This window comes from Anastrepha ludens, chromosome 6 (genome assembly GCF_028408465.1).
Source record: "Anastrepha ludens isolate Willacy chromosome 6, idAnaLude1.1, whole genome shotgun sequence".
NCBI lineage: Eukaryota > Metazoa > Arthropoda > Insecta > Diptera > Tephritidae > Anastrepha > Anastrepha ludens.
Genome location: NC_071502.1, coordinates 65,535,589 through 65,549,041, shown reverse-complemented (window position 1 = coordinate 65,549,041; position 13,453 = coordinate 65,535,589). Strand labels below are relative to the sequence as shown.

Genomic DNA, 13,453 nt, shown 5'->3' with positions numbered 1-13,453 from the left:
TTTTTGCATTCAAAAACTTGCAAGTGGATATTGAAGCATAAAGAAACATGCCATTGAGAAGAAAGTTTTTTATAAAAAAATGACGGAATATGATATTACACAGATTGAAGTGGAAAATATGGAGTACATTTGAAATCGAAATCGGAAATCGAAAATACGCAACTATGCTAATTTAATCATAGAAATAAAACGAATAAAGATTAAACAATAAAAAAGATGTATGCATGTACATACTATATATGTGCAATTAAAATATGCACTTGAATATTAAAAGTTACTATTATGCTTTATTTACTATATATGTAATTTCGAAGTTTAATAAAAGAAAGATTTATTAAAAATTTGAGTTACATTGGTATTTTTATTTAAAAATGTAGGTATATAAACCTTTAAATGCTTTATTTAATTACTATGATTTTATTACCTACTTGCAAATATATAGCACATAAATATTTTCTAAATATACGCTTCCAAACGCAGAAAACTTTCATTATTGTCCTCGTTTAGGAAAAGCAATTTAAAAATATCGTTAAAGAAATCTGGGTAATAATCGCATGCCCTTTGACAATCAGGCATCCAGTTAATCTCTAGCAATTTTGGCTGCATACGCGCCTTTGACGTCTCCTCATCGGGATCATCCCATGCTAGCATTATGTCTGCGGCATATAATGCACGTGACTGCTGACAAGGCGGTATCCCACATGGCGGTGGATGTTTAGTTGAGCAAGTTAGCAACTCGTGTAACATCGTACAAATGTTCTTTTCGATTAACCGCCAGTCATGCGTTGGGTATTGCTCCTTCCAGTAACTCAAGAAATCTTCGCATTTTATATGTCGCAGTTGGGCCTCTTCTTGATAGTTCATTACCGTGAAGTGTTGTTCGTAGTCATCAAAATGGTCAAGAGAAAAGGACTTATTTGCAAATCGTAGAAAGAATTTTCGATGTACATAAGCCTCGAGAGGTTGAAAACTCTTTACCAGTATCACATAACGAATATCGAATTTTACCTTCGAAAATGAGAATAATTGCATTTAAATTTGTATGTATGTATATGCATATAAATGATGATGATGTTGATGATGTACATGTAGGTATGTGTAAATGTAAGGTTCTGATATGTATAATCTTACTTTTGCGTCCAACTCGTCACGTTTAAATAACACAGGTCGCTCAATATACTTTTGGGCGATTTTTGGGCCGGTTATTGGCAGGCGTACAATGTGCACAATTTCACTTGAGATATGTGTATCCATACCACGCGCTAGATTCCATGGTTTCACAATCCAATGATTATCCAGACCAAGGGCAACACGATGTTGATAATATGACGCAAATGCTAGCAACTCCGTCTTTAAATTAAACGTTGTTGGGAGCCAGCTTGGATAAGTCTCTAGAGTTTGAGGGTTGTGGTGTTCTTTGGTTGCACGTCTTCCCGTAATACCTAACAAGTCTTTTATAGTCAAAACGTACTCGTACGGAAATTGATTAACAAACTTATTTGGTGTATCACGGGCCAATTCAGCAAAATTCTTGTAATGATGAGTTAGCCACAGCACGTCAGCCTCAGACTGATTGTCTACCAATTGAAAACATGGATCTGTTAGATGTGTGCTTAGCACGTCATATTCACTGTAAATTTTCAAGGGCTGATTGCGATTGACATGGGGCGTCAATTCAGCAATTACACCTTCCGGAAAAGATTCTGGTATGTGGCCCGCGGAAAAGTACTCTGCATCCGGTTCGAACTGCTCAAAACCATGCTTACGAAGATCTATAGCTCGCCAGGGTAACAGTAACGCATCGCGTTCTGCAGCATCCTTGTTTACATACTCGACAAAATCACGGGTCACGTGTTCCTCGTAAGCACAATCACGTATCGGAAACAAGAGGCTATAAGTTGTTTGCGTATTAATGTATAGAAAGGGAACCAAACGAAAATTGGGATTATCCGAATGGTTTACAGCTGAGCCCACCTCATCCATCACATACCAAATGGGTTGCCGTTCTTCATCCGAGAGTCCATCACTTGCAATTGTATATGCGTGACAATAACGCCACATTTTGCGCAAAACTTTATCAACACGGTCTTCATCCTCTACATCAATCCCCATAATGGCACACATACGATCAGTAAGTTGTTCATGGTGGTGCAGCTGCTGTCTTGCGATATTCATGCGAAATGTCCATGCGTGATCAATAAGATATATGGCATCAGGATCATCAGCTCTGATACCACCATCACGTGCCACAGATAAAGCAAATATTGGGTTAGGTTCTTCAGCGACAGATAGTGTTGAATTTTTGTTATCGTTACTTGCAGTACCATTCTCACTTTCCTCATCATCCTCATATTCAATTAGTAGCAATTGAAGCGAAATACCAGCGTCAAAAATCTCTTTTACCAACTTCCGATGCAAAGATTTCCAAAAATGTTGTGGCACTCCTGATGATTCCAATTGTGGCTTATGTTGGGCCAAAAATTGTGTGAACAAATTTACACCGTCCATTAGAAATTAAAAATATGAAGCTATTTAATTTTAACAACCAACTACCAATGCAGATTATACTTGAACCAAGCAAATTCTTTAAGGTGGCCAGCTGTTAGATTATTTTGACTCCATATGTTCTATTTAGTCAGTTGGATATAATAATAAGATATACAGTGCCTCACAAAAGTACTCGGAAATATTTTTTATGGATTGTAGAATAAAAATTTATAATCTCCTTTCAGTTTTTATTTATTGGTCAAAAACTAATTCAGTAAGTAATGTTAATTCAAAATTATTCGGGAAAATAATTCCAGGCACACAAATAATCCATGGTAGTTCTGAATATTAGTTACGTAGTAGCGTACCCTTTCATTTTAATAATTTCCCTTAATCTATTCTATTCGGTTAACACTTACCGAAAGCCCTGTCTTTTTCTGATCTTGCAGTCGGCCGATAGTTAGAACACTTTTTATATGGTTTAAGTTTCACCCACCACGCTGTTGAGATGCTTGCTCGCCGACCGAACACCAGCCTCCCATAAGCATCCTAGATGAGGAGCGGAAGGAGTTACGAAGTGCCAGCAAACGCCGGGGTCGGATAGTCATACATAGGTTAGAATAAACACCAGATCGGCTTGAAGTTGACGGTTGCCCTACAAATTAGGTACAATCGACACTGTAGAGATTGTAGTGAGGATTTCGACTGACAAATCGATCAAAGACGTCAAGAATTCCTCTGCTGCTTAGGCAGCAGTAGCGCTTATAAGTGCCTAATGTTACGATTTTACTACGTATCTTGAACAAGCCCATTACAGCTAAGGCTAGAGCAGACTGTACAACTAGTCTTTTCGACTTAATCTCCTACAAAATGATTTACTTTGTAAGCGAAAGCGCATTACTTCAAGTATGCGAAATCCTGCATATTTTCATAATTGAAAACCCCCCGTTTCCGTGTTGGGAATCACACCAATTTTAAGTAAATGTTTTTGTATTTTTTATGATTAACTCGATTTCGCCCATATTGATTAGTGATAGTTCTCATCTAAATAGTACAATTTAAACAGAATTTCGTTATAACCTTTTTGCTAGATTTTTTCATGACACTGACAAAGAAACACCCAGTCAAATCGATCAGATATTAAAATAAAAAAATAAACAAGCTAATAATGGAAGCTCAATCGAAACTAAATAGCTTCTCAGTTTAAACCAAAATATATGAAATATAATAAGCGAATATATAAGTTCTGAAAACTTTTATTATTAAAATTACATTTATATATATATTTATTTTGTTTTTTATTTTTATTATTATATGTAATACACTACGATTTAAATTATCAAAAGAGAACAAGTTTTGTTTTTATTTGTTTGCCAAACACGGTATTCCTCCGAATTATATGAACTCATTTAACACTAAACGTACCTATGCATAAGCATCTACTTACATTCCCCACTTAGTTCGACTTCAAAGATTTAAAAAATATTTTTCGTTCACTGACACTAAATCCTTTGCATTGCGTTCACATTTGCCATCATAACAAAGCTAGATAGAATAGGAGCAAAAAGCAACAGGTGTGTACATACAAAAGAAGCTACTTCATTTTAATAGATATATTAAATACAATTGCAATACGCAAAAGTAAAAAAAAATAAATTTTTAAAAGAAAATTATAATTTTCTTATGTGCAGAAAGGTCACTGCTCTTTCGGATCTCACCTTGGCTCACCTCTTCTCATCTAGTATGCAAATCGGGCCAAATCAACCAGAAAATAGAATTTTCCTTTTACCGATAGCTTAATTAGAATATTTTTTATCATTTCAATTTGGCCGGACATGCTGTTTTATATAACGACATTAAAACTGTTTTACATTTGTAAAGCAAAAAGAAATGATATGAGAAACCGCTCGATTTTTGTTTTTTGTTTTGTGTTTCAGGTTGCGAATTAAATAATGTTTACATGTAATATGGGGATTATGGAGAAATGAGAGTGCATCCGAGAGTTTCCAACTGCTGTAGGTAGCCACATAAATTAAAATTTATGCAACATAATTATATTGATTTTGGTTATCTTTATCGCGTTCCATATAATCGCGGTCTATAAGCGATTCGATACGTTTTTTTAAATCAGCAGGCTGAAATGAGTTTCAATAACAAATGAAAGATTTCTTTTAACATAAATAAAAAGTAAATATTTCGACCAAGACTTAATAAGATAGCCATAAGGCCCTTATTATACTTATTTTGCGATTTGTGCATATTCTTACCTTAACGGGAAATGTAAGTTGATTGAAAAGTTCGCCAATGAGTAGATTATGACTAAGCGTTTTACGCATTTTCATTATTCTCACAATAGCTGCATCAATTTGATACTGTCGATCTTGGAAAACACGCTCTTCTGTAGCTTTTTGCTCTTCCGTCTGAAAGAGTGAAAAATAGACAAAATGTGATTCTTCCATTTGCAAACAATTTTAGAGAGCTGGGGCTTACCGTTTCCTTCATTTGGATTTGATTAATTTTGATACGGAATAATTTATTTGTAAATTCATTGTTATATTGGAACAAATCTTTATTTTCCACCTCACGTCCCTTCGGTGTTTTAGTAATAACTCGCGCTCGACCACACGCCAACGACTGTAATGTTCTCCGCAGTTCTCCATCCTTTAAACAAAATAAAATAACATATTTAGTTAAAAAACGAATAAAACTGTTTGCATGCCACTTACTTCGATATTTGTAGCAGCTACAATATCCTCAAAACTCAAAGCGTTTTTATCGTTGAATAGCAAAAGAACAAGCGCTTGAAACAATGAAACCATCAATTCTTTTGGTCCCTATAACATTTGCAAAACAAATAAATATATTATGAAATCTTTAATGCTTCACATTACACACCGCATCGAACTGAGCTTTTAGCACACAATTGCCTAGTGTCGGCTGCCATTGTAGCTTTCGTCCGCTGTGTTTAGCTAAGTAAAACTTGTTAAAAACTTGTTGCGGTTTAACTAGTTGTGGTGGCATGGTAACTTCCGTCAGCGGGTAGGTAGGCCAATAGCCCATTGTAAGAATATTGACAGTCAAATCCATGCTGGTTATCTCTCCGTCCACGTTTCCGACATACTGCTTGAACGCTATGTTGATATCCCGACTTAATTCCATATCCTTGAACATGCCTTCCAGTTTCGATGTGAATCCGCCTCCACACTCCTGTTTCAACTTGGACAACATGCTCTTTTCAGCATCCACCGATGCTGATTTTCCAACCAGTAAACGTTTTGCCAAATCCTAAAATCGAATTTAGATATTATAAAATATAGAAGATGATGCTTACTTGTTATTAATAAAAATTACCTTTTTATAAAATGCCTCAAAAACATCTTTTCCATGAATAAAACGAAATAGCACCATTATTTTATCAAGTATTTGTTCAAGCTCCTCCTCCGTAGCTTCCTTGTTACCAGCTCGCAGCTTCATATCAACATACTTGGCTGTGCTCATTAATAAAATTAATAATATATATAGTATCAACAGTAAATACGCGGCAGCATTTTATTTGTTATTTTGCAAACCTATTAATTCGGCTGGCTTATTAGCTCGCTGGTTTATGAAGAACTCGAAAGCCTCTCGCAAAGAATTCGTGAATTTTTCATTATGCTCGAAACAATTGCGCACAATCACATCCATTTTATCCTTAAAGTCCAGCAAATCCTGTACCATACTTTTATCTTTCTCTGGGTCGATGACGATGGTACGACCCTTTTTCTGAGATATAAATGTAATGTGTAAAATCACAAATAAACGTTAACTCAATTTTAGCATAGAAATAAAACTCTTTCAGCAGAGTTTATTATTTAACATAAATTAATAATCACCTTTATATAACCGTTGAAGTTGCCGCACAGCTCGGCTGTACCGTTTTTGACTCTACTTAGAAGGCTGTATAACAGTGTGAGATCACTCAGTCTATTCTCTTCCAAGAGTGTGTCCAGACCTTTTTGCAGGATCTGTGTGAGGTGTTCGGCGAGTAACTCCTTCTCTACAGTATAAATCAAGGGATACCTAGAAAACAATTGAGCAATTAACTATTTCCAAAGTTAAAATAAAAAATTGCGCATTACTTAGTACTAGAGTCTAAATAGTGTAATAGGCGTTCATTTTCCTCGGCTAATCGTTTGTCCACATGCCGTAAATACTCGGGTACATCCATTTCTTGCATTTTTCGCTGTCCCTCTGCCTGATACAATTGCTTTGTAGCAATCAGAAATTTGTCTTCGAATGCACTAACATAAATTTGCAAATCACATAACATTCGGACGAGACTTTTTAATAATCCCCTATCGACCGCATCGCCTGTGCGCTCTTTTTCGATTAGCATAAGTATGCCCTCCACAGTACGTTTTTGAACCTGGTCGTTCATGGCTATATGAGTTCGAAAGAGATCCAGACCCATATCCCTTTTGAATAGAAAAATAGAAAAAGAGAATAAACATAACTATATGCATAAAGATGGATTGAAATACATACCATATAGAGTGTACAGTAGGGTTTTGCAAAACATAAGTCCGATCCAAATACAAAAATATACTGCGCATCATTATCATTTGTTGGCAAAACGACAACCACCAGCCGTTTATCTTTTTCAAAAATACCTTTTAAAGAAACATTGACAAATTTTAGTTCAAAATCACTAACAAATTATTTATATTTATTTTTACCAATTTATCCATGCTACCGCCTGTAAATGACTCGACATTACGTTTCACATGGGCTTCTGTGAGTTCCTTAAGTTTTGCATACAACTGCGCGTCCATCCTATGACTGCACATGTTTTCCACAGCTTGATACAGTTCTTCCAATGAGTACCTAATCGGCTTAGATAGTTGAATTGCGACAACGGCTTCCTGCAATTTTTCACATGTGTGTTCCGAATAATTGTCCGGCAGTGTAGGTTTCACTGTTTACATGATAATAAATAGCAAAAAGTACTTAGTAACTATATTAAGAGAATGTGGTAATAATCTCCAGCAACTTACCCTTGAAGTTCTTTATTACAATTTTTTTAACATCCCCCGGCTTAGATGCATTATTTGCGCCCATCTTATTGAAGTACGCTGAGGTAGTTGTGGCTGAGCGATGATCGTTCATGTGTGCCCCATCTAACATCGAAAAATTGGCACGTCTTTCACCATTAGTGTTATTACCTGCGCCCAAACTGCTATTACTATTGTTCATGTTGAATGGCAGTTGTGAAGTTGATGTTGCTGATGGTTGGTTTAGATTTTGCCCCAGTGCACAACGAGCCGATGTGGAAGGACTGTAAAAGTGGTTATCGCCTTGTTTCTTTAAACGATTATTTGTGAAATTCTCCGTGTCCTGTAATTGGTCACCTGTGTCCATAGCCTTATATTTTTTAGCGGCGCTCATAGTTCGCGTTCCGCACTGCACCAGCGGCGCTTATGGTGACGGCGGCGATTGTGGCCCTACTACTTCTACTGGTTTAATTCAAGAAATTACCAAAAATGTACGCTGTTATCTTACTCAATCGCTCAAAGAATTTTCAGCTGGGCAAAAATACCCTGCAAAGTATAAAACAGGTAACAAACAAATAAATAAAATTTCAAAGGTTACAAAACTAAAATCACTATGTATTGCCGCTGCTCCAACCTGCGGCGTTGAAAAGTTGCCTGGGTCACAATAATTTCATTTCTTTTGCTTCCGCATTGGCGAATTTTTCTCACCTTCGATCTAACTTTACGCTTCTACTACTACTCTGACGTTCGCAACTGATTGGTGGTGCTTCAGCTGGATGCTTGACTGTCGTCGTACGGAGCACCTCCCTTGTCGTTTCTTTTACCAAAAAAACGTGTTGTACAATGCTGTATTTCAGCACAACACTACCGTAAACACACTTGCACTTTCTTCAAGTTAATTATATGTAGTCGCAAAACATCTACTAATATTACTATAACGCCGAAAATTCAATTGCAAAAATTGTCTTTATTTTCTTTCGATCACTACCGCTGCCGCTGCTTTTAATGTCGATAAGAGAGCTGCCAGATGAGTAAAATTCTCATAAAATAGTATATATCGCGTTGCAAAATGAAATTAAAATCAAATAAAAAGAATTATAATTGGGAAGGAGTTAAGATTATTGGTGCCGGATATGGTTATGATCTTTTACAATTATTTATTATATTTATGTTATTTAGTGCATGGCATGTTGAGTAAAAATAAAAACAAATACCTAATTTTTCTTTAGTGGCAGGGCATGAGTTCTAGTTGACTTGTGGTGCGAATCGACAACGCTTCTTCTTCTTAGCGACTGATACTTTTACTTTTACTGACATTTGCAAATAGTGCTGATAAACGATATTCTACAAATCTTTTAATATCATCTATTATAAGTTATATTTAAAATTAAATTCGGTAAAACATGAATGCGGTTACTTGAGAAAAGTTTGAATCTACATCATGCTGACAACAGATTTGAGATTGGTATCATTCAAGGCATTTACCTTTCAAACTTATTTTATTCATATAGTGCTAATTCTTAGAATCAATCATTTTAATGAAATATTTATATCTCTAAAACTACTCTATTAATCTCTACATAACGGTGTACACACACTGCACGTAGTTTGGTTTTGAAAACTAATGGCATCTACGACCAAATCCTGTATTAAAGAAGTTTTATTTCTGTTCGTTCATCCATTTTAGTTCCCAAACTTAGTTTAGCTGGAAAGCAGAGTTCATCTTGCACTGAAAAACTGGACAGTGATGAGGACAATGAGAGAATTGTGAATATATTGATGTGTCTTTGCAAAACCGTCCCATGTAAACGCCTAAGTAAGACACTTCTTTTGTTGTTTTCAAAATGTTTTGCGAATTTTGTATGACTAAGTTATTTCTGTCTAATATTCAATTTTTCCTGCAAAGTTTATTTTATTTGAAAAAGAGCAATCGTTTCTGCTTCATCGATTCAGTTTATAATAATTCAGGTTATTATCAAAGTAATTATCTTTTTGCTTTTAACTTAAACGTAATTCAAGCGCTTACATTTAAATATAAGTTGAATGAGTTGGCTACGCCTTAACGAGTGATCAACTTGTATATGAATATAAGCATCGTCTGTAAAACGAAGTACACCTTTCTGTGTTTAAATACGTGTCACGTTTACATGCATAGTTTTTACCAATGCAAGTCCATAGGTGACTTCGATGTAACAACATTTACATGTACATATTTTGTTTTTGTAACTTGGTGGTTTGAATATCAAAATTTCAATGAGAATGTAAACAAACAAACAAGGCGGCAACAAAGAAGCAGGGTACTTTAACATTCCAACCATCAAACCGTAGGTAAAAAACAAATCAGCTGTTATATTAAAGGAACCTTGTGTGGTTTCGACTTGATTTAAAATAAACGTTTCTCCTCTAAGTCTAAGATTAAATATGTGGACATTGTTAAAAATTTAAGGGTTACATTTAATAGAACTTTGAGATGGAGCAACCACATCTTTACTGCCATAGGCAAAGTTTATGGTATGCTCCGAAATTTATGAACAACTCAACATTTTACACCAGTAAACATTCGACTGCTACTAGCTAAAACACGTTACTGTATGGTTTTGAGTTATATACTCCTTGTGATAGTGTGTGTTGTAGTAAGCTAACTGTTTTGTATAACAACATTGCAAGATACGTTTACTGTAAAAAACGTTATGACCACATTTTTGTTTTTGCCAAAAAATTGCTTCCGTATCCTTTTACGACTTTCTTATGTTTAAATGTTTAGTTTTACTCCAGAAGATCATAAACACTCAGGAACCCAGATACCTCAAAGATCGACTTATGTTTTCAAAGTCCTGCCGTTCGTTAAACTTAATCCCGATGAAATACAGTTGTTTGGTGACTGAACGTCAATACTTTGTGTTCTCTGTCCGTCTTTGGAATTACAAAATTAAACGTATAAAAGAAAGCTCGTGTTTCAAAAATAAATTGCTTCGCTACCTTGCCGAAAATTGCTAAATGTACTCAAACGGTTCCACATTATTTAAATCTCTTCCAATTAATCCCTACTCCTACTACTACTATTTTTACCATACTTTCCTTTTTTAATACTTTCTCCAACTTATATAGGGTTTTTCAGTAAGAGCGCTTCAACTTTTGAACTTTTTTGAATAAAACACAAACGGTTTGACTTTTTTAACTAATTTTTTTTTTATTATCGAGTTTGAACATATACATTTAAGTATGAAATTCGATTTCTTTTGCATGACCACCACGTGCACGTTTTACGAAGTCCAATCGTTGAACCCAATTTTCGACCACTCTTTTGCATAAATCGGCCGAAATTCCAGCAATTTCGCGTTCAATATTGACTCTGAGCTCACAAATCGTCGCCGGCTTGTTACTGTAGACCAATGACTTCACATAACCCCAAAACGGGACGGCTTGTTAAATGGACCGTAAAATGGCCGTAATGCTCTTAAAGTAGCAGCAACAGAACGATTATTTTCATAAAAAATTTGCACGATTTGCAATCGTTGCTCAAGTGTGTAGCGTTCCATGATGAAATGTATAGTAATGAAGTTTACAAATGACAAGCGAAAAATAAAAAATATTGCGTCGTTCGCCCTCCCTATCGGAAAAAAGTTGAAGCGCACCTATTGAATAACCCTATACTTCTTTACCACTAGCTGTAATTTTAATTCTAATTTTGATTTTACTTTTAATCCTTTTATGTAAACTATTCTTAAGGTCAATCATTGTAAAAATAACCTATGGTTGTATGTTTGCCTTTAATAATAATAAATAAATAATTTATTTCGCTTTAATGTTAACGATTACATTTTGTTTCGTTAATTCGAAAAGTTATTTTCAATCGTTAACAAAACGAAATCGATTTGTTGAGCATTTCTGGTCATAACTAACCAAAAGACCAAAACTAGGACGGATCGTCACATCCAGCAGGGTCCTACAACTCCTAACTGAAAAACTCATATTTCGGTTTATGACATACATTAACGTACTGGATTTCGCAAGTTTTACGCTTTTTACAAACTGTCATTCGTTCATAAAATTGATTTTGTGCACGTGCACATTTAATAGATACTAATTGGAGTTGAGATTATACACAATACGCAATATGCCCATTTTTACGTATCACGTAATTGTTTTCCGTACGATTGCCGAAACATTCACGGATGTGTTCTTTGAAAATTAAAAAACTCGTTACCCTCCCTCCAAGCAGTAAAACACATTATATTTAATCAGATTGTGATGATTCAACCATTTGTATTTTTTCATATTCATATGTAATTTTATTTATTTTTTAATTTACCACCGTAAGTAACTATTTCATTGAATAAGCACAGAAAAGGAAAATGCATAAACGAGGTTTAAAGAGTTGGATGTCCGAGTTAAATATCAACTATTTGAATATTTTTCATGGATATGGAACAAAATTTTCTTTATTGTACACTTCTCTTTGATTTAAATACAATAATAAAATAATAAAAACTGAAATATAATTAAATCCTTAATTCTGCATGTTGAGTCTGGCTTTGGGATAAATATATTTATACATGGACTCAATGCAATAACAACCGTAAATGGTATCTAGGATATTATAAAACAAAAATGTTTGTGACATAATAAACAGTGTAGTTGTTTTAATTGGGTAGTCATTACTGCGCAATATACATACATACATAAATATGTTATTGGTCTACTAAAATCTAAATTAAATAATTGTATAATGAATTATCGTCGGTTTTGTATATAGACAGTAACTTTGAAGTTTTCATTACTTTACAGTAGTTATAAGTATAATATAGTAATAATGATTACAGTTGATGAATACTGAAATGAGCATTTAATTTACATATGTACGTAACTACAAAGGATGCAAGGGGGATATTAAAAAGGCAATGTATAGAACATAAAACACATAAAAGACACAATAAATAAATAAAAGTAAAGGACTTGATTAACCAATAGAAAAAACAGTCTACACAATTTAGTTGCAAAAATATAAAATATTAATATTTAAATATACATAGTTACAAATAATAAAATATGTTCACATTAAGCATGCGCGAGATATGTTAACTAGGAAGGTTATATACTTATATGTACATATCTTTATAGAACAGTTTCGAATTCGTTCCCTGTGTTGAGAATTAGAAGTTCACAGCTGTAAAACTTTTCAATTCCAATTCGAATGCAAAAAGTAACAAAGTGCGCTACCACCTGATCACACTTCATGCACATTAAGTTAGTTTAAAGCATGTTTGGAAGTAGATACGTTAAAAAAATAAAAAAAATAATATAATCATAGTTTTCACCATTCGTCTTCGCTTTTCTCACCTCAATACACAACTGTAGGTACAACAGTTTTGATTTGATTACAACTTTTTTGTTCCTCTTTTTTGCTTACAATATTTATATATTTTTTTGCATTTCTAATACTTTACAATTACAGATAAACTTTAAATTTTGCATGCTTTAACGTTTGAAATAACTTTGTTATATATGAATATATAAATCTGTTTTAGTTTTTGTGTTTCTCTTGTTCATTTAATGGGCTACTACATAAATATGTATGTATATATAAACAAATTATGTAGCCCATTTTATTTATTTACTTGTATATGCTTGTGTTAGTTTTGTTCAATAATTATATTGATGATAGTACATACATATATGACGCTTGGTTACAATAGTGATGTAAATTTGAGATATTCTGATGACCATTGTAATAAGTACAAGCGCGTCTTATGTGTGTGCATACAAAGCACTACAAATTTTAAATTACACAAGTACTATATATACTACTTTTTTCTTGCTATGGCAGCACAAAATTATTTGCAACTATATAGACAGCTTATAGTTCTCTTTGGAAAACAACGGCAATCTGCAATAAGAATCAACATGAATGTCAACAGTTGCAAACTTTGCTCATG

The 13,453-nt window shown here is 34.1% G+C and overlaps 2 protein-coding genes across 2 annotated transcripts; both read right to left on the bottom strand.

Moving 5' to 3' along the window:
- Positions 1 to 341: 341 nt before the first annotated feature.
- On the bottom strand, positions 342 to 2,610 carry LOC128865654 (tubulin--tyrosine ligase-like protein 12). Its single transcript, XM_054105886.1, has 2 exons — positions 1,132 to 2,610; positions 342 to 1,008 (listed from the first exon to the last, which is right to left on the bottom strand). The coding sequence occupies exons 1-2, from the start codon at positions 2,506 to 2,508 to the stop codon at positions 457 to 459; spliced, it is 1,929 nt and encodes a 642-aa protein (XP_053961861.1). The 5' UTR covers positions 2,509 to 2,610; the 3' UTR covers positions 342 to 456.
- Positions 2,611 to 3,727: 1,117 nt separating this feature from the next.
- Positions 3,728 to 8,552, bottom strand: LOC128866781 (cullin-4A). Its single transcript, XM_054107761.1, has 13 exons — positions 8,226 to 8,552; positions 7,521 to 8,063; positions 7,203 to 7,441; positions 7,012 to 7,136; positions 6,606 to 6,941; positions 6,360 to 6,546; positions 6,057 to 6,249; positions 5,839 to 5,975; positions 5,383 to 5,772; positions 5,214 to 5,321; positions 4,978 to 5,148; positions 4,755 to 4,907; positions 3,728 to 4,622 (listed from the first exon to the last, which is right to left on the bottom strand). Exons 2-13 carry the CDS (start codon positions 7,909 to 7,911, stop codon positions 4,527 to 4,529), a joined length of 2,526 nt encoding a protein of 841 aa, XP_053963736.1. The 5' UTR covers positions 7,912 to 8,063; positions 8,226 to 8,552; the 3' UTR covers positions 3,728 to 4,526.
- Positions 8,553 to 13,453: the final 4,901 nt, after the last annotated feature.